Source organism: Triticum aestivum, chromosome 5B (genome assembly GCF_018294505.1).
Source record: "Triticum aestivum cultivar Chinese Spring chromosome 5B, IWGSC CS RefSeq v2.1, whole genome shotgun sequence".
In the NCBI taxonomy this organism is placed as follows: domain Eukaryota; kingdom Viridiplantae; phylum Streptophyta; class Magnoliopsida; order Poales; family Poaceae; genus Triticum; species Triticum aestivum.
In genome coordinates, this window is record NC_057807.1 from 599,101,652 (window position 1) to 599,122,512 (window position 20,861).

At 44.3% G+C, this 20,861-nt stretch overlaps 1 protein-coding gene, 6 non-coding genes and 1 pseudogene across 8 annotated transcripts; all 8 read right to left on the bottom strand.

Annotated features, from left to right (window-relative positions):
• Positions 1–365: 365 nt before the first annotated feature.
• LOC123113521 (2-hydroxy-6-oxononadienedioate/2-hydroxy-6-oxononatrienedioate hydrolase) lies at positions 366–5,497 on the bottom strand. Of its 2 annotated transcripts, none has more exons than XM_044534787.1 (5): positions 4,736–5,497; positions 1,623–1,715; positions 1,415–1,482; positions 1,198–1,336; positions 366–723 (listed from the first exon to the last, which is right to left on the bottom strand). In XM_044534787.1, exons 1-5 carry the CDS (start codon positions 5,402–5,404, stop codon positions 643–645), a joined length of 1,050 nt encoding a protein of 349 aa, XP_044390722.1. In that variant the 5' UTR covers positions 5,405–5,497; the 3' UTR covers positions 366–642. The 2 variants fall into 2 exon arrangements, with proteins under 2 accessions (XP_044390722.1, XP_044390723.1); XM_044534788.1 differs by having other exon boundaries at positions 366–720; positions 4,736–5,493.
• Positions 5,498–7,712: 2,215 nt separating this feature from the next.
• Positions 7,713–7,798, bottom strand: LOC123118344 (small nucleolar RNA SNOR75). The gene has a single exon (XR_006457888.1). It is a non-coding gene; the product is annotated as a small nucleolar RNA SNOR75 (small nucleolar RNA).
• A 111-nt stretch (positions 7,799–7,909) lies between these two features.
• LOC123118348 (uncharacterized) lies at positions 7,910–7,991 on the bottom strand (annotated as a pseudogene).
• A 61-nt stretch (positions 7,992–8,052) lies between these two features.
• Positions 8,053–8,139, bottom strand: LOC123118342 (small nucleolar RNA SNOR75). Its single transcript, XR_006457886.1, has one exon. It is a non-coding gene; the product is annotated as a small nucleolar RNA SNOR75 (small nucleolar RNA).
• A 1,533-nt stretch (positions 8,140–9,672) lies between these two features.
• On the bottom strand, positions 9,673–9,739 carry LOC123118092 (small nucleolar RNA Z105). Its single transcript, XR_006457714.1, has one exon. It is a non-coding gene; the product is annotated as a small nucleolar RNA Z105 (small nucleolar RNA).
• A 49-nt stretch (positions 9,740–9,788) lies between these two features.
• Positions 9,789–9,875, bottom strand: LOC123118341 (small nucleolar RNA SNOR75). Its single transcript, XR_006457885.1, has one exon. It is a non-coding gene; the product is annotated as a small nucleolar RNA SNOR75 (small nucleolar RNA).
• Positions 9,876–10,053: 178 nt separating this feature from the next.
• Positions 10,054–10,140, bottom strand: LOC123118349 (small nucleolar RNA SNOR75). The gene has a single exon (XR_006457892.1). It is a non-coding gene; the product is annotated as a small nucleolar RNA SNOR75 (small nucleolar RNA).
• A 2,334-nt stretch (positions 10,141–12,474) lies between these two features.
• LOC123118060 (small nucleolar RNA SNORD18) lies at positions 12,475–12,555 on the bottom strand. The gene has a single exon (XR_006457686.1). It is a non-coding gene; the product is annotated as a small nucleolar RNA SNORD18 (small nucleolar RNA).
• Between the last annotated feature and the right edge of the window lie 8,306 nt (positions 12,556–20,861).

The window sequence follows — 20,861 nt, forward strand, 5'->3', positions numbered from 1 at the left end:
GCCTTGTCTTGACTGGTTCAGGAGGAATAGTGTAAATGTGTTTGTCTAGGGGCTGCAGTGTACACACTGGAGTCAAACACTACAATCTATCTGGATCGCCCCTCCTACAGAGAAGGCCACCACAGTCACCATGGCACGAATTCTTGCTGAGTTGGGTCGACAGAGGACTATAAATATATCAAATCCTCTTCAGAAAGAAAATATTAAACCCAGCGTCAGTTTACCCCTTCTATCCGACATAAAGCCAGCAACCAAATATATAAACTAGTTGAATTCAGAGAATGATGTCAATAGGTTGGGCCTGATTGACCTTGCTTCTTATTTAGGTCCTTTTCATTTGCAGGATTCGTAAAATGCAAAATAGAAAACCCGCAAGAATAGGACGTCATGGCATTTGGAATCCCACATAAGTTAGTAATAGTTGTTTGGTTGCACCACACGAAGAACACATGATTTCTCTATACAAATTGAATGGATGATCAAACAGGCCCTTAAGGTTCAGTGCGACCAGCACTCCAACACAATCCACACTGCAGACTTTAGGATACGTTGGTGGTAACACTTACCCGTTATCAATGTCAAGACAGACACGGACGAGAGTCGGAATTTCTTACGTGGTATACAAGTCAATATATATGTGCATTATATCAGTGGCCGGCTTGAGTCCACCTTCCTCAGGCTCGATCCAGCAAACCTTCTTAACGCAAACTTCCAACATCCCTGCTAACAAATAGAAAAAGGTTCCTCAGAGGTTCCAAAAGGCCAGTAACAGCAGAGAAAACTTTCTTTAGATGGCTTCGAGAATGTGCATTTGATAACCGGGTGGGTGGTTTCTACCAGATATTGGGTTTTGAAATATTGCTTTTTCAGTTGCCGTCGTCTTGTTTATCAGACAGAAAAGGAGCATTATAACTATGTGACGACTCATACACAGTGAATTATTTCCACAGAAGAACACATGGAAATTTTAACTTGCCGATTTAAGTGAATATTTGATGTAATTGTAAATATGTATGAATTCCATGTGCTTGCAACATGTTCCTTTTAATTCGTATTAATCGAGTAGTAACTTGGAATATTTTGATCCTAATATGCCATTACTAGTCAATAGGTGCATTGCATGTGCGCAATCACTAGTGGTATGATGGGCAACGGTTTTCTTATTAAAATTATGTTTATTTAAAGCAGGGTTGGTACCTTGCGATCATCCCGGTATTTGACCGAGGGATCGATGATGTAGTTCTTTATAAGTCTGCAAAGCTCTGCAGGCTTTTCACGGTTTATGGCATGGCCAGCATCCTTGACGATTGTTAATTCCGATGTATCCCCCAAATGTCTGAATTTACGCCAATGTTAATTGCATTGAGATAGAAGGCTTGCATACGATAAAAGTTTAAGTTGTAACTAGACAAACCTTTTCAATCGCAAGCCAAGTTCTAATGGGAAAACCCTGTCTTGCTCTCCCCAAATTATCAAGGTTTGCTGCCACATTCACATAGTATGTGACACAAATATTATTAAAAGTTAAGTAAAATAATAATTGAAGAACCAAAAACATGACGACAGGCATCAACTTGTGTGCTTCCATTGAACAATACAAGATATAAAATGTGAATCAATACCTGGTTAATTTTAGGAAGGTCCGAAAGCTTCCTACCACTGATCAAGGCATATAACAACTCGGTCTTTTCTTTCACATTTTCAGTACACATAACCTGCCAACATGGAATGTGTATAAAGGTACTAGCACAGCAGAATTAAATAAGTGTAAAAGCACTCACAAAAATGTGTAAACAAGTAAATAATGTATGCATTTGATTTCCAAAACTTAACCAATACAACCTAGCAACGGAATTACAGCAAGAAGTGCAGTAGGAACTACGAAGTGAATCTAAGAAACTTCGTAGATGTTCTTGACATTAAAAATGCTGCACTTGAACGTTTCGACATTAAATTATTTAGGCAAGCTACTTAACTTGGAGTTATGATGTAACGTTTTGGTTCTGTGAGCTTCATTTGTCATTATGACACAAGATCGATATGATGATGGGTCTAAGACTGCCACATCAGTATCATTTATGATTTATGTCGTTGTCTCTCTTAATTGCTTGGTGTAGAGCTTAATACTTAGTTTGATAGTATTCTACAAGACGATAAATTAGCAGCCTAGATATAGGAGTATCGTGTCAAAAATGTTGTTTATTACTTGGTTGCCTAAAGAATTGACGCATGGTATTGGTATTTTACCAAAGATATTTGTATTATCATCTTTCCTTCAGTTAATTTTCTGTTTGTGTGATAATGATAACTGATGAGGTTCCGTTCCAACAAATGAGACCTTACCAGTGGGTAAAATCATATAGAATAACTAAACAAGTTTGTGAAATTCAAAGAACGTGATTAAAATCATAAGATTGCACTGATATTTTCAATGCACCATTGATCTTAACTGCTATGTCTGATCATTTTCACTTGACATCCAAGAATCTTACCGAAAAAGGCTTTCGCCCCGCTTTATAAACAAAGCAATGACCAACAACATCCAGGTACAGACGCACACCACCACAACACATGCACACACCCAAGGCGGGATACATAGGCGCTGAGCGCAGCAACACGACCCCCAGCACTACACAAGCAACCGGGACTCCACCAGTGAACACCCACCACGAAGAGATGCAGCCGCATACGACGAACCGTGGGCTCCAAGACGGTGCCTTCAGGAAGGGTACGACACGGGAGCGCCGCCACCGCCCGATCCGAGGATCAAGGTTTCTCCCGGAGCCACACGACAGACAATGAGAGCCGCGACGACGCCTTCAAGAAGGGAACGAGCTACGCCGCCGCCGGTCTGTCCGAAGAAAGAGCAGGTTTTCACCCCGGCCAATACTCACTGCCATCGAACGCCGCACCCCGACAACCACGCCGCCCACACGGCCATGACCACCGGGCAGCACCAAGCGACGGGCTCTGCCCGTGAGCACCGTGCAACCACCACCAGGGCCGCCGCCCAGGAATCCAAGACCTAGGAACCACCACAACCGACACCCGCCGCTACCCCAACGGACGAGACGATCAGATCCCGGGGCACACAAGTCCATCGATTCGTCCTACAGCTCCGGGCGCGAGACTAGCTTGGTCCTGCTGCGGGGCGCGAGACGGGCTCGGTCCTGCTGCCGGGCGCGAGACAGGCTCGGTCCTGCTGCCGGGCGCGAGACGAGGAGGTCCTGCTGCCGGGCGCGAGACGAGCACGGTCCTGCTGCCCGAGCACGGGACTAGCGATGGGTCGCAGCAGGGAGAGGGCCATCCCACCGACGAAGATTGCGCCCGAGCATCGAGAAGAGGGGTTGAAGCTCTCCACAGGCCGCTCACCAACGGGCCGACGCCGAAGAAGTCCAGCCGCCGCCGTGAGACGATCCTGACCACCGCCATGAGCCACCACCACGCCGTGGTAGCCCACATCCCCGCCGAGCGCAACCCGCAGCACCTGCCATCGCCGGATCGGCCGGGGGCCGGCAGGTCCACCACCACCAGGGAGCGCTGCAGCAGGGGCAGCCACCGGAGCAGGCCACCACCTGCGGCGAGCCGGAGCCCCGCCACCACAAGGGCCCAGAGCACCTAAGTCGCAGCCGCGATGGATCTGGGCCGCGCCCAAACGCCGCCGCCGCCGGAAGCGGGGCACGCCCCCAGCCCGTCCCAGCCACCCGCGCCGCCGCCAGCAAGCCGCGCCCCCGTCGCGGGCCACCGTCGCCGCGCCGCCGCGCCCTGGGCCAGCGTCGCACCGCCGCCCAACAAGGATGGCCCGCGCCATCCAGCGCCGCGCGGGGGAGGAAGAGGCCCCGCCGCCGCCCGATCTAGCCGGGCTTAGCCCGCCAGCACGCTGGGGCGGCGGCGAGGGGAGGGAGAATCGAGGAGGGGGCCGCGCACCGCGGGCTAGGGTTTCCCCCCGGCGGCGCTCGCGGGAGCAGCCAGGGAGGGGAGGGGAGCCAGCTAGATTAGCTGAAATGTTGCTATTGCTGTTATGCTAGTGTTGTTTTGTTCATATCATCCAAGAATCTTTGTTGTCAAAGTTTCTGAACTTCACCACCAGTATATTTACAAAAACGGTGTGAAGTTGTAGAATGTAATGGTCAAAGTAGCATCTTCAAGACTTTGAGAAATCAAAATATCAGGTAAAAAATAACATACGGAGTATTAGCGAATACAAATGTGATGGAGTATTTATTTTCATGAAGGCAAGGCTGAGCAACTCATGGATTCTTATGTCCGTCAAAGCTGAGACCCCGTTTATATGGCCTATTAGTTTTATCTATGAGCTGCGACATTTAGCAGCAGAGGCTGCTTCCTGTATCCGTGCTAAAACAATGTGCATTCCTGTTTTCGTTTTCCATGAGGCTGGGAAAAGGGTGGGGGAGAATCATTTGATGTCATATGTATTAGAAAAAACTAAGCATCGTATCCTAAGGAGCTTACACCGACTAATTGCTGAATTCCTCTGACTGTCAAAATTGCAACTAATAGAGATCACCTGACATTCAACAATTCAACCAATAGGCGCGGCAATTTTTTTCTATGTAATTTGACTTATAGAGCCGCAGGTAGTAATTATGAATTGATTCACAAGTTCTAAGCTCCAGCACCCGAGCTAATCATCGGTGAACAATCTCAATCACGCAACAATGCAGCACAACGAAATGAAGCTAATTTAGTTGTCAGGTCACTGAGTTTTACCTACCCTGATGTAATCCCTGATGAAACAGGACGGCATGAACTTTGGCGGTTTGCAGAAGGTGAGCTCCACCAACCTCCTCAGATCCTCCGGCCGCTGCGGCAGCAGCAGGCTGGCCGCCTCCGAGATGTCGTCCACGGCAAACAGCCCGGACGCCAGGTCGGCCTCCTCGAGGCAAACACCCGCAGCTACGAGCACGAGCCGCTCCACCACGGCGGGGAAGGCGTGGGCGAGGTGATAGGCCACGAAGCCGCCGTAGCTGACACCGACGACGCTGTACCTCTGCGGCGCGCCGGGGAGGGCGGCCATGGCGGCTGCGACGGAGGCGGACTGGTAGGCGGGGGATCTGTCGGCGGCAGGGGAGGCGGAGTTGCCGAAGAAGACGAGGTCCGGGACGAAAGGGGCGAGGCCGGCGGTGATGAGCGGGCGGAGGAAGGGGGCCCACTGCCAGGTGGCGTTGGCGCCGAAGCCGTGGAGGAGGAGGACGGGGTGGAGCGCCGGGTCGGGGCGCGGGAGCCAGAAGTGGACGACGGCGCCGTCGGGGAGCGGCACGGCGGCCTGGCGGAGGCCGGCGGAGCGGAAAGCGCGGGCGTAGCAGCGGTCCCGCGCGAGCGTGGGGCTCAGCCGGTGCTTCCACCGCCGCCGTCCGCCAGCCGGCGGTGGTGGCGCGGGCATGCCGGTCGCCGGAGGCCGGGGATCTGCCGTATCGGCTGGTGGACTGAAGTCTGCTTGGTCTGTTTGGGGAACCTGACAGCATAACCTCGTGCGGGCAACGACTTCCCTTGCACGTTTTTTCGATTATTCAGTATCAATGAAATGATACGCACCTTGCGTATTCACGGAAAAAAAGCAAAAAATAAATATATGTATATACAATGAGGACCTGTTTAGGAAGCCGCGTCCGCTCCCTAGCGCTTCGGTAAAGCCGACCAAAAAAATATTCCAAATGATAAATGACACATATGTGGCATGAAGCAATCCGACTCTGATGTTTTTTTACAACTAAAATTGCCATCTGAAAATTAAAAACAAACAAAAAAAACTGAAACTTCTCATCAAAAAGAAAGTTGCCATACTTCATAACTAAAGTTTTCATCCTTGCGTCATTAAACTTGCCATAGAAAACGTTCAGAGTTACCATGTGTTCGTGCCACGCGTGCGACACTTATCAGGGTCAAAAATATTTGGTCCCCTATATATAAGGAAATACATTAATCCATATAAGGAAAATTCTAATCCACATTAGAAATGCAGTGCTCCTATTTGCTGATGGTCACCAGCATAGTTAACTACTCCAAATTCTGTACATATGAAGATGGAAGAAGCCTTGATTAGACAGCATGCAAGGGCGAACTCCAGCCGCCAATTGCATACTAATTTTACCCTTTTTTATGGTAGCGAGCATACAACTTTTCACGAATGCATCGGAGAAAGAAAACAACCACCTAAGAGTGAGGCAAATAATTAGTAATCCTTTTGTTGAATAGTTGCGGCACATGGGTAAACACGCCACATAGGTAAGCATGGAGATAGAAACACCTAGTTATTCCTTGATATGGTTTGAACCAATCAAAACATTGAAGAAATTTGGTGTGCAACAAAAAAAACACATGTTGAGCAACATGTCATTTCGCTGAGAGTAATCCAGGAAATTGTATTTGAGTGAGTATCAGGTGATACAGGAGCTTAGATGCTCATGTGATACGAGCTCGCGTGTCATTGGCACAACTCCTGCAACTTTGAAGCAAAACCCTTGAAAAATCTTATATTTACGTGCAAGTCCAAGAGCATGGTTGTCACCCTTATATCTTAAATCCAACGGCTCAAAGGAGTACGTATCATGGTAGCACCTAAGCTTCTGTAACACCTGATATTTTTCCAATTATATTTGTATTTAGTTAATGGGTAACACCGTTGTCCCGCCGACGAATTTTGAAAACCTTAATCCTTGAAGTTGTAACGGCAAAATGATGGAAATCATCCACAATGTTGCTTAGCCATGATCTGCAGCCTGGTCCTCCACTGATCACTAAATGTTACCGTAAAGGCATGGTACTCATTGTAGCCTGGACACCGCAAATAGAACATTGAGGTAAGGTGTTCGGTGTGTGCTTGCATCGGTCAAATTAGACGGACAGCGGGCTTCTAAGCGAAGATAGGGATATGCCGAGGGACTTGTGCACACCAAATGTGAGCCCACATCCTCCGGTTTCCATCATGTGCAATGCTGGACCCTTCTTGGTCACCAGCTAGTTTGAGATAGGCGTCGCGGAGAGTGAACCATCAGGACTTTTTAGGGTGTCAGGAAAGAACATCATACCCCATAGTTTTTTGACACGAAGCTTTAAGACCCTCTCAAGGTCAAGCATGGTTATAATTTCCTTTACAAGTTACGCTCTCTAGCTCTTAGTCATTGGATCAATACGATCTGACACCCTTCTCCAACCTCACCATGTTACCAATCACTTTCAGATTCCCTCTTGGGAACTAATTATCTCTTCATATCCTAACCTTCTAACAGTGTTGATGCACCATATGACGCTTTATCAGTACACACCATATGACGCTTTATCAGTACACAATGTACAACACAAGTTTAATGTAAACCATGCACGGTAGGAAAACAATACCATGTAGTTTTTTTGTTGGAAACGTGAGGATTGAGTGTTTGGATTTGATCTGCCTCATTGTGTGTTGACCGTCCAGTTAAATGAATAAACGAAAAGCAAGAATAAAGAAAACAATGACAAATGTGAAGAAAACAAGGACATATCTTACAATCCAATATTCAAAAAATGAAATGTTAAGATTGTAAGAATGAGATGAACCTTTTTTACAAAGAGGGAACGTATGTAGTCATTTTGACATTCAGAATGAGCAGGACGATATTAGCATCAAATAGACCAAAGAACAATTATCTTCCTCATTATGCTGATGACGCAATTAAGCTAAAATTGAATAGCAAAGTTAAAAACTAAACATACTCTCTCACACAAATGTCTCGATTGTCCACCCGGTTTAATACAATGGATTGCATGGACTCTTCATCTGCGTTCACCATCATGGAGAAATAAACCCATAAATATCAACGGGTTGACTTGACTGGCATAGACGGCCAAGCAAATCGAATCTTATCAAGACTAAGTCTACTCAAAGAGCAGAAGTAACAAAATAGATCGGTGTTCTACAAATGCCTCTATTGTCCCCATGGTTTAATGGAATGGATTCTATCGTACATCTAATCGGTGTTTCATCACAGAGGACCAAAACCAAAAATAATTTGATTAGTACAGAGCAACATGCTACATCTACATGATTCAATGTTCTCTCTGGCAGATGCCTTGATTGTCCACACAATTCAACTGAATGGATTGCATTAGACTCGTCATATGTATTCATCATCATGGAGAACCACAAAGTAGCAAGCATGTCTTAAGACAACGTCAACATCTGCCTATGTCACTCGAGCAAGGCTTTCCCCTTAGAGCAAGACAACCCTACCACCAACATGGGCTAGCGATATATACCAAGGCCAATCCTTCCTTATGCAAACTCAAAATTTTCTCAAGAGCTCGGTCGTTGTCGGACTTGCAACCTCATCATTCCACCAGTTTTTATCTAGCTTGGCTACTAAAATAAAATTTTGGAACTTAACCAGTGTCTTCTTTAAACAACTGAAAGCTTCCTTAATTAGGGCTTACTAATAAAATACATCATATGTGTGTATTGTATGATGCTTTCTTTGGACATGCATTGTAATTACAATTATCCATTTGGTAGTTGTTCGTATTCTTACAACAGTTTGCTTTTGATGTATTGTCACTTTGGTTATGATGACATAATAAATTTGTGGTTATGTGCGTCTATATTTGATGCAAGGACACATGTACTATATGTAGCTCATTCATTTCATGAAAAGAGAGGGATGAGATCTACCAACTGCCTTTTCAGCCACATAGTTCATGGGGTGGTCTAAATGTATAGCTTTGACATGTTCCAATAAGAAAGCGCTTTTAATAAATCTACTTTGTGATACCTACCAACTATATTTTCCTCTATGTGTGCCTCTATATATAACCATCAAACTACTACTCATTTCACATATGACCAGCCACTGTATGATACTTCATAGGTTTAAATTGCATGCTCATTTACGCTCTATGATTCTAGTACAGGCTACTTTGTTGGAACAGATTGTTAGGAACAAACCATGCTCAATCATGAAATCTACTACATTAAGGTTGGTCGTCGACTTGGTTGGGCAATGTATAAGAAAGCACAGCACATATCGACATGAGGTACAATATGTGTGATGTAAAAGTACACACACACACACACACACCTTATTCAGTTTATAAGTTGCTTGGAATGAGTGGCCACGGGAAAACATCTATCATAGGGTGAATGGAGTGCACATTAAAAATCTGGTGCTTCACTCCAAAATAGTCCTCATGCACAAGATGTAAATTTTTCTCTTCAAACTTTTCTTCACTCCTGTGGTCTTCTTGGCTAGGATACCCTAGCAAAGGGAGATGAATGAACATGCCTTACTGATGTTTGATGAGTTAGCAATTTGCTTCGTTTGGAGTAGTTGCCTCATCTTTTGGTGCTTTCTCTTGAGCCTCCTCATGTTCTTCTTCTTCCACTGCACATAATTGCAAAAGGATGTACAAATCAGTACACAATGTACACTATAATTTTAAATTTGAAGAGTACAAAGTAGGACAACAAAACATATAATTGTTGGAAACATGAGTATTGAGTGTTCAGATTTAATCGGCCTCATTGCGTGATGATCAATTGGTTAAATAAACAACCAGAAAGCAAGGGTAAATGAAACAAGGGCAGATCTTACAACACATTATTTGGCAAAAAGTGATAAGAATGAAAGAGTGAGATGAATCTTTCTCCGAAAGAGAGCATATATGCGGTCGTTTTGAACTTCAGAATGAGTAGGAAGATTTTATCATCAGGTAGATCATACAACAATTGTCTTCCTCATTGTGCCAACAACGCATTTAATCCTAATATGGAGTCACAAAGTTAAATACTAAGCATGTTCTCTCCGACAAATGCCTTGATTATCCACATGGTTTAATAGAATAGATTACATCACACTCGTCATATATTTTAATCACTATAGAGAACTAACACAACAATATCAACTATTTATACCTAACACCGGTACTTCCTTCGTTCCTAAATATAATTCTTTTTTAGAGATTCCAATATGCACACATAACGGATGGAGTAATCAAGCAAAACACATACGCACACATAATGACTAAAAAAATAGACAAAGGCTGGGGCAAGTTTAATGTGTATTCTCCCAAACAAATGCCTCATTATTCCACACGGTTTGGTATAACAAATTACATAGGATTCTTAACCTCTATTCATCATCATAGAGAAAATAACCCTAGAAATACCGACGATTTGACTTGAATGTCATGGCTCATGGGTGGCCTAGCAAATCTTCTCTTATCAACACGTGCACACACACTACATCTAATACGTAGTAGCAACCACGGAGCAAAATATGTGTTGCTTCTTATCGGTGGTTTAAATTAAGTAAATGTTCAAGATTAGCATATCATCGTGTAGCACGGTTGCTATTGAATGTTTCATCCTAGTGATCCTTCCATTGTCTAAAAAGTGTCCACGAGTTAGTATTGATATTTGGTCACATTGGCTTTAAGCTAGCCCGTGGCGGTGAACCATATTTTCACTCAAGTGTGAAATATCCGAGGCCCCGACCTTGAGCATGACCTCTTTGCCAGCTCTAGCAAAATGATAGGTTCCATCGAAGAAAATTAGTGAAATAGTAATAGATAGATATCTTCTAGTATTAGTCACCTACCGTCATTCATAAATTGTGATAGTACTTGAGCCATCAAAGTTGCAGCCGCCATTCATAAATTGCGACAGTACTTGAGCCATCAAAGTTGCAGGGAGGGACTTGAAAATAACTTTGCCTTGTGCAAGTTTATTACCTCAAGTACCTGACCACAAGTAGTATATAGTATCATCTTTGTTATTTCCTTTCTAGAAGTTGATTCACACGACATGCGGATGCATTCTTGTGATCCATGATTAACAATGTTTGTGATCCTAACCGAACACATGTTCATCACATCTTAGCCTCTTTTGTTTGTTGTAAGCATGTGAAGACAAAATCACTTGTTGATGCGAATATGGTGCGCTGAAGCACCACGGCGGCTTCAGAATGAGTGGCATCGTGAAAACATGTCAAACGATGATGATTCTTGAGGCATTTTGGTTTGGTTACTGGTCACAAGGTGTGGATATTGTGTGGAGGACGTTTAGTATGTGTCCTTGAGAGTGGACGGCTTGCCCGACATGATTCCATGTAGGCACGAGATTATCCTGGCCCAAGCGCTCGAACTCCGGTGCATGTGCGAGCGTCGGCTGCAACCTGGATGCTAAGCGCTTGGTTGGTACTTTGGTTTCCAGCCGAATCTCTCCGTAAAACATACACCCCTGTAAAGAAGATCATCGTTTTTGCCCTAGAAAAATTACACCCGTTTCTTAGATTATGCTGGTATTTGTCCGGTATTTCCCTTTATCTCGATCCACATAAACGAGTACAAGCACACACGCCCCGGGACGGCCTGTGCCAAAGCAGGGCACCGGCGACCGTGACGGTAGGGCTGGAGGATCCCTGGCTCTCACCAGCCATCGAAGATGCAAGGACTGGATGGCAATCACTCTCTGCTCCCACCCTGGCTGGGGGTGGCAACAAGGTGGATCTCAGACTCCAACTCCTGGCCCGGTGGATCTCGTCCTTGCGCCTGACCGTGTTGTGGTAGGACGAGCGCTCGGGAGGGTGATAGCTCAGTGACGCGGCGCTTGCTATCTACCGGTTCTTGCGGCCCCGCTGGGATCTTAGTCCCCGCTGAGGTGGCAGCAAGACGAACGAGAGGCAGATGAGCATGTTTGGTATGTGATGCGTCCTCAAGCACTCAAAGCCCCTTGTAAGAAAGGGGAGAAAGAATGCACATATATCTCTGTTTTTCTAAAGATTTATCACAAGTACTCTCCAAATTACTTGTCACACGTATGGATCTATGTAGATGTATTTTAGTTCTAGATACATCCATTTCAGCAACGAGTAATTTGGGATGGAGGGAGTATAGTATAGAGCACCCCTAGAACGGAGAAAAATGATCCTCATAGCTAAGAGAAGATATTAAATTGTTCTGCGCCTGAAACAAACTACAGACACGAGCGACTGATTGAGTACTCATAGCAATTCCAGTTGTAAATCAAGAAGCAAATGGAAACAAAACAAACTGAAATAATACTCAAAACATCATATGCATGCCAGAAAAGAAGGAATGGGCAGGGCAACAAATCAAAAATAGACGATAATATTTCTTAAGCCAAATATCCAGCCTTCAAGGAAGGCATATAATTATCCTCATGTTACAAGGGTTGGCATCCCCCAAATATCAGAACAACCCAGACATATCAGGAACCAAAAGACCCTATCATCCCAATAGACTGGTGCATTGATATAAGGTTAAGCTTTCTCCTTGTTGTTTGCCAACTTGGATCACTACCTCATCTTTCGACGCTTCCTCTTTAGCCTCCTCATCCTCTTCTTCTTCCACTGCAAAGTAAAGTAACCGCAGAGTTCATTAGTACTAGTAGTATTCAAGGAAATGCTTAGGAACATAACAATAATTCTAATATGAAAACTGAGATATAGCAGCATGTGACTTGGAATCAGAAGATCGAGTGTTTCATTGGATATCATCACGTGATTTTCAGAAACACGAGCCAATTGTCCTTCATCATTTCCCAAACTTAAGTCAATTTCAAATTGAAATAGGACACAACTTTCTATGATATCTACAGAACTAACTCAGCAAAGCAGATCTGCAGTCGGTTTGACATTAAGAATGAGTAGGAGGATTTTATCATCAAATGAATGGATTGTCCACACAATTCAACTAAATGGATTGCATCAGACTCATCAGTGTATTCATCTGTTGGAAATATGCCCTAGAGGCAATAATAAAATGGTTATTATTATATTTCCTTGTTCATGATAATTGTCTATTGTTCATGCTATAATTGTATTAACTGGAAACCGTAATACATGTGTGAATACATAGACCACAACATGTCCCTAGTTGACTAGCTCGTTGATCAATAGATGGTTATGGTTTCCTGACCATGGACATTGGATGTCATTGATAACAGGATCACATCATTAGGAGAATGATGTGATGGACAAGACCCAATCCTAAGCATAGCACAAGATCGTGTAGTTCGTTTGCTAAAATCTTTTCTAATGTCAAGTATCATTTCCTTAGACCATGAGATTGTGCAACTCCCGGATACCGTAGGAATGCTTTGGGTGTGCCAAACGTCACAACGTAACTGGGTGGCTATAAAGGTGCACTACGGGTATCTCCGAAAGTGTCTGTTGGGTTGGCACGAATCGAGACTGGGATTTGTCACTCCGTGTGACGGAGAGGTATCTCTGGGCCCACTCGGTAATGCATCATCATAATGAGCTCAGTGTGACTAAGTAGTTAGTCACGGGATCATGCATTACGGAACGAGTAAAGTGACTTGCTGGTGACGAGATTGAACGAGGTATTGGGATACCGACGATCGAATCTCGGGCAAGTAACGTACTGATTGACAAAGGGAATTGTATACAGGATTGCTTGAATCCTTGACATCGTGGTTCATCCGATGAGATCATCGTGGAACATGTGGGAGCCAACATGGGTATCCAGATCCCACTATTGGTTATTGGCCAGAGAGCTGTCTCGGTCATGTCTGCATGATTCCCGAACCCATAGGGTCTACACACTTAAGGTTCGGTGACGCTAGAGTTGTTATGGGAATTAGTGTGCAGTTACGAATGTTGTTCGGAGTCCCGGATGACATCCCGGACGTCACGAGGAGTTCCGAAATGGTTCGGAGGTAAAGATTTATATATGGGAAGTCCTATTTTGGCCACCGGAAAATGTTCGGGATTTTTCGGTATTGTACCGAGAAGGTTCTAGAAGGTTCCGAAGTTGGGCCACCTGCATGGGGGGACCCACATGAACGTGGGTAGTGGGGGAAAGGCCCCACACCCCTGGTCAAGGCGCACCAAGATCCCCCCTTAGAAGGAATAAGATCATATCCCGAAGGGATAAGATCAAGATCCCTAAAAAGGGGGGAGAATAATCGGTTGGGAAGGGAAATGACGGGGTTTCTTTCCTCCCACCTTTGCCAACGCCCCAATGGACTTGGAGGGAAAGAAACCAGCCCCCTCCAACCCTATATATAGTGGGGAGGCGCATGGGAGCTGCAACCCTTGTTAGGGAACGTAGTAATTTCAAAAAAATTCCTACGCACACGCAAGATCATGGTGATGGCATAGCAACGAGAGGGGAGAAGTGTTGTCCCGTACCTCGTAGACCGTAAGCAGAAGCGTTATGACAACGCGGTTGATGTAGTCGTACGTCTTCACGATCCGACCATCCAAGCACCGAACGTACGGCACCTCCGTGTTCAGCACACGTCCAGCTCGATGACGTTCCCCGGGCTCCAATCTCAGCAAAGCGTCGGGGATGAGTTCCGTCAGCAGACGGGTGGTGATGATGATGATGTTCTACCGGCACAGGGCTTCACTAAACTCCGCGATGTTAATAACCGAGGTTGGAATATGGTGGAGGGGGCACCGCACACGGCTAAGGAACGATCCGTAGATCAACTTGTGTGTCTCTAGGGTGCCCCCCCCCCCCCCCCGTATATAAAGGAGCAGGAGGAGGCGGCCGGCCCTTGTGGGCGCGCAAGGAGGAGGAGTCCTCCTCCTAGTAGGAGTAGACTCCCCCTTTCCTACTCCTACTAGGAGGGGGAAAGGAAGGGGGAGAGGGGGAAGGAAAGAGGGGGGGGCGCCCCCCCCCCTCCTAGTCTAATTCGGACCAGAGGGAGAGGGGGCGCGAGGCCCACCCTGGCCGCCCCTCTCTCTTTCCACTAAGGCCCATGTGGACCATTAACTCTCCCGGGGGGGTTCCGGTAACCCTCCGGCACTCCGGTTTTCTCTGAAATCACCCGGAACACTTCCGGTGTCCGAGTATAGTCGTCCAATATATCAATATTTATGTCTCGACCATTTCGAGACTCCTCGTCATGTCCGTGATCACATCCGGGACTCCGAACAAACTTCGGTACATCAAAACTTATAAACTCATAATAAAACTGTCATCGTAATGTTAAGCGTGCGGACCCTACGGGTTTGAGAACTATGTAGACATGACCTAGAACTATTCTCGGTCAATAACCAATAGTGGAACCTGGATGTTCATATTGGTTCCTGCATATTCTATGAAGATCTTTATCGGTCAAACCGCATAACAACATACGTTGTTCCCTTTGTCATTGGTATGTTACTTGCCCGAGATTCGATCGTCGGTATCCAATACCTAGTTCAATCTCGTTACCGGCAAGTCTCTTTACTCGTTCCGTAATACATCATTTTGTAACTAACTCATTAGTTACAATGCTTGCAAGGCTTAAGTGATGAGTATTACCGAGAGGGCCCAGAGATACCTCTCCGACAATCGGAGTGACAAAACCTAATCTCGAATTATGCCAACTCAACATGTACCTTTGGAGACACCTGTAGAGCACCTTTATAATCACCCAGTTACGTTGTGACGTTTGGTAGCACACAAAGTGTTCCTCCGGTAAACAGGAGTTGCACAATCTCATAGTTGTAGGAACTTTGTATAAGTCATGAAGAAAGCAATAGCAACATACTAAACGATCAAGTGCTAAGCTAACGGAATGGGTCAAGTCAATCACATCATTCTCCTAATGATGTGATCCCATTAATCAAATGACAACACATGTCTATGGTTAGGAAACATAACCATCTTTGATCAATGAGCTAGTCAAGTAGAGGCATACTAGTGACACTATGTTTGTCTATGTATTCACACATGTATCATGTTTCCGGTTAATACAATTCTAGCATGAATAATAAACATTTATCATGATAAGAGGAAATAAATAATAACTTTATTATTGCCTCTAGGGCATATTTCCTTCAGTCTCCCACTTGCACTAGAGTCAATAATCTTAGATCACATAGTAATGATTCTAACACCCATGGAGTCTTGGTGCTGATCATGTTTTGCTCGTGAGAGAGGCTTAGTCAACGGGTCTGCAACATTCAGATCCGTATGTATCTTGCAAATCTCTATGTCTCCCACTTGGACTTGGTCCTGAATGGAATTGAAGCGTCTCTTGATGTGCTTGGTCCTCTTGTGAAATCTGGATTCCTTTGCCAAGGCAATTGCACCAGTATTGTCACAGAAGATCTTCATTGGTCCCGATGCACTAGGTATAACACCTACATCGGAAATGAACTCCTTCATCCAGACCCCTTCATTTGCTGCTTCCGAAGCAGCTATGTACTCCGCTTCACATGTAGATCTCGCCACGACGCTTTGTTTAGAACTGCACCAACTTACAGCTCCACCGTTTAATAAAAATACGTATCCGGTTTGCGATTTAGAATCATCCGGATCAGTGTCAAAGCTTGCATCGACGTAACCATTTACGACTAGCTCTTTGTCACCTCCATATACGAGAAACATATCCTTAGTCCTTTTCAGGTATTTCAGGATGTTCTTTACCGCTGTCCAGTGACCCACTCCTGGATTACTTTGGTACCTCCCTGCCAAACTAATAGCAAGGCACACATCAGGTCTGGTACACAGCATTGCATACATGATAGAGCCTATGGCTGAAGCATAGGGAACTCCTTTTCATTTTCTCTCTATCTTCTGCAGTGGTCGGGCATTGAGTCTGACTCAACTTTATACCTTGTAATACAGGCAAGAACCCTTTCTTCGCCTGATCCATATTGAACCTTTTCAACACTTTATCAAGGTACGTGCATTGTGAAAGTCCAATCAAGCGTCTTGATCTATCTCTATAGATCTTAATGCCCAATATGTAAGCAGCTTCACCGAGGTCTTTCATTGAAAAACTTTTATTCAAGTATCCTTTTATGCTATTCAGAAATTCTATATCATTTCCAATCAACAATATGTCATCCACATATAATATTAGAAATGCTACAGAGCTCCCACTCACTTTCTTGTAAATACAGGGTTCTCCAAAAGTCTGTATAAAACCATATGCTTTGATCACACTATCAAAGCGTTTATTCCAACTCCGAGAGGCTTGCACCAGACCATAGATTGATCGCTGGAGCTTGCACACTTTGTTAGCTCCCTTAGGATCGACAAAACCTTCCGGTTGTATCATATACAACTCTTCTTCCAGAAATCGATTCAGAAATGCAGTTTTGACATCCATCTGCCAAATTTCATAATCATAAAATGCGGCAATCGCTAACATGATTCAAACATACTTAAGCATCGCTACGGGTGAGAAAGTCTCATCGTAGTCAACCTCTTGAACTTGTCGAAAACCTTTCGCAACAAGTCGAGCTTTATAGACAGTTACATTACCGTCAGCGTCAGTCTTCTTCTTAAAGATCCATTTATTCTCAATGGCTTGCCGATCATCGGGCAAGTCAACCAAAGTCCATACTTTGTTCTCATACATGGATCCCATCTCAGATTTCATGGCTTCTAGCCATTTTGCGGAATCTGGGCTCATCATTGCTTCCTCATAGTTCGTAGGTTCATCATGGTCAAGTAACATGACTTCCAGAATAGGATTACCGTACCACTCTGGTGCAGATTTTATTCTGGTAGACCTACGAGGTTCAGTAGAAACTTGATCTGAAGTTTCATGATCAATATCATTATCTTCGTCACTAATTGGTGTAGATGTCACAGTAAGCAGACATAGTTATCTCATCAAGTTCTACTTTCCTCCCACTCACTTCTTTCGAGAGAAACTCTTTTTCTAGAAAGGATCCATTCTTAGCAACGAATGTCTTGCCTTCGGATCTGTGATAGAAGGTGTACCCAACAGTCTCTTTTGGGTATCCTATGAAGACACATTTCTCCGATTTGGGTTCGAGCTTATCTGGTTGAAGTTTCTTCACATAAGCATCGCAACCCCAAACTTTAAGAAACGACAACTTTGGTTTCTTGCCAAACCACAGTTCATAAGGCGTCGTCTCAACGGATTTTGATGGTGCCCTATTCAATGTGAATGCAGCCGTCTCTAAAGCATAACCCCAAAACGATAGCGGTAAATTAGTAAGAGACATCATAGATCACACCATATCTAGTAAAGTACGATTACGACGTTCGGACACACCATTTCGTTGTGGTGTTCCGGGTGGCGTGAATTGCGAAACTATTCCGCATGGTTTCAAATGTAAACCAAACTCGTAACTCAAATATTCTCCTCCACGATCAGATCGTAGAAACTTAATTTTCTTGTTACGATGATTTTCCACTTCACTCTGAAATTCTTTGAACTTTTCAAATGTTTCAGACTTGTGTTTCATTAAGTAGATATACCCATATCTGCTCAAATCATCTGTGAAGGTGAGAAAATAACGATATCCGCCACGAGCTTCAATATTCATCGGTCCACATACATCTGTATGTATGATTTCCAACAAATCTGTTGCTCTCTCCATAGTACCGGAGAACGGTGTTTTAGTCATCTTGCCCATGAGGCACGGTTCGCAAGTACCAAGTGATTCATAATCAAGTGATTCCAAAAGTCCATCAGTATGGAGTTTCTTCATGCGCTTTACACCGATATGACCTAAACGGCAGTGCCACAAATAAGTTGCACTATCATTATCAACTCTGCATCTTTTGGCTTCGACATTATGAATATGTGTATCACTACTATCGAGATTCAATAAAAATAGACCACTCTTCAAGGGTGCATGACCATAAAAGATATTACTCATATAAATAGAACAACCATTATTCTCTGATTTAAATGAATAACCGTCTCGCATCAAACAAGATCCAGATATAATGTTCATGCTCAACGCTGGCACCAAATAACAATTATTCAGGTCTAAAACTAATCCTGAAGGTAGATGTAGAGGTAGCGTGCCGACCGCGATCACATCGACTTTGGAACCATTTCCCACGCGCATCGTCACCTCGTCCTTGGCCAGTGCTCGCTTATTCCGTAGTCCCTGTTTTGAGTTGCAAATATTAGCAACAGAACTAGTATCAAATACCCAGGTGCTACTACGAGCTCTAGTTAGGTACACATCAATAACATGTATATCACATATACCTTTGTTCACTTTTCCATCCTTCTTATCCGCCAAATACTTGGGGCAGTTCCGCTTCCAGTGACTAGTTTGCTTGCAGTAGAAGCACTCAGTTTCAGGCTTAGGTCCAGACTTGGGTTTCTTCTCTTGAGCAGCAACTTGCTTGCTGTTCTTCTTGAAGTTCCCCTTCTTCTTCCCTTTGCCCTTTTTCTTGAAACTAGTGGTCTTGTTGACCATCAACACTTGATGCTCCTTCTTGATTTCTACCTCCACAGCCTTTAGCATTGCGAAGAGCTCGGGAATTGTCTTGTTCATCCCTTGCATATTATAGTTCATCACGAAGCTCTTGTAGCTTGGTGGCAGTGATTGGAGAATTCTGTCAATGACGCTATCATCCGGAAGATTAACTCCCAGTTGAATCAAGTGATTATTATACCCAGACATTTTGAGTATATGCTCACTGACAGAACTATTCTCCTCCATCTTGCAGCTGTAGAACTTATTGGAGACTTCATATCTCTCAATCCGGGCATTTGCTTGAAATATTAACTTCAACTCCTGGAACATCTCATATGCTCCATGACGTTCAAAACATCGTTGAAGACCCGGTTCTAAGCCGTAAAGCATGGCACACTGAACTATAGAGTAGTCATCAGCTTTGCTCTGCCAGACGTTCACAACATCTGGCGTTGCTCCTGCAGCAGGCCTGGCACCCAGCGGTGCTTCTAGGACGTAATTCTTCTGTACAGCAATGAGGATAATCCTCAAGTTACGGACCCAGTCCGTGTAATTGCTACCATCATCTTTCAACTTTGCTTTCTCAAGGAACGCACTAAAATTCAACGGAACAACAGCATGAGCCATCTATCTACAACAAACATAGACAAGCAAAATACTATCAGGTACTAAGTTCATGATAAATTTAAGTTCAATTAATCATATTACTTAAGAACTCCCACTTAGATAGATATCTCTCTAGTCATCTAAGTGATTACGTGATCCAAATCAACTAAACCATAACCGATCATCACGTGAGATGGAGTAGTTTTCAATGGTGAACATCACTATGTTGATCATATCTACTATATGATTCACACTCGACCTTTCGGTCTCTGTGTTCCGAGGCCATATCTGCATATGCTAGGCTCGTCAAGTATAACCTGAATATTTTGCGTGTGCAAAACTGGCTTGCACCGGTTGTAGATGGACGTAGAGCTTATCACACCCGATCATCACGTGGTGTGTGGGCACGACGAACTTTGGCAACGGTGCATATTCAGGGAGAACACTTCTTGATAATTTTTAGTGAGAGAACATCTTAAAATGCTACCGTCAATCAAAGCAAGATAATATGCATAAAGGATAAACATCACATGCAATCAATATAAGTGATATGATATGGCCATCATCATCTTGTGCTTGTGATCTCCATCTCCGAAGCACCATCGTGATCACCATCGTCACCGGCGCGACACCTTGATCTTCATCGTAGCATCGTTGTCGTTTACGCCATCTATTGCTTCTACGACTATCGCTACCACTTAGTGATAAAGTAAAGCAATTACAGGGCGTTTGCATTTCACACAATAAAGCGACAACCATATGGCTCCTGCCAGTTGCCGATAACTTCAGTTACAAAACATGATCATCTCATACAATAAATATAGCATCACGTCTTGACCATATCACATCACAACATGCCCTGCAAAAACAAGTTAGACGTCCTCTACTTTGTTGTTGCAAGTTTTACGTGGCTGCTATGGGCTTAGCAAGAACCGTTCTTACCTACGCATCAAAACCACAACGATAGTTCATCAAGTTAGTGTTGTTTTAACCTTTGCAAGGACCGGGCGTAGCCACACTCGGTTCAACTAAAGTTGGAGACACTGACACCCGCCAGCCACCTATGTGCAAAGCACGTCGGTA

Excerpts from the sequence above, each read along its gene's own strand:
- LOC123113521 (XM_044534787.1), bottom strand. The coding sequence starts at position 5,404 with ATGCCCGCGCCACCACCGCCGGCTGGCGGACGGCGGCGGTGGAAGCAC. Across the intron at positions 1,716-4,735 it reads TCATCAGGGATTACATCAGG|GTTATGTGTACTGAAAATGT; the intron begins GTAGGTAAAACT and ends CCATGTTGGCAG. Across the intron at positions 724-1,197 it reads AATACCGGGATGATCGCAAG|CAGGGATGTTGGAAGTTTGC; the intron begins GTACCAACCCTG and ends TCTATTTGTTAG.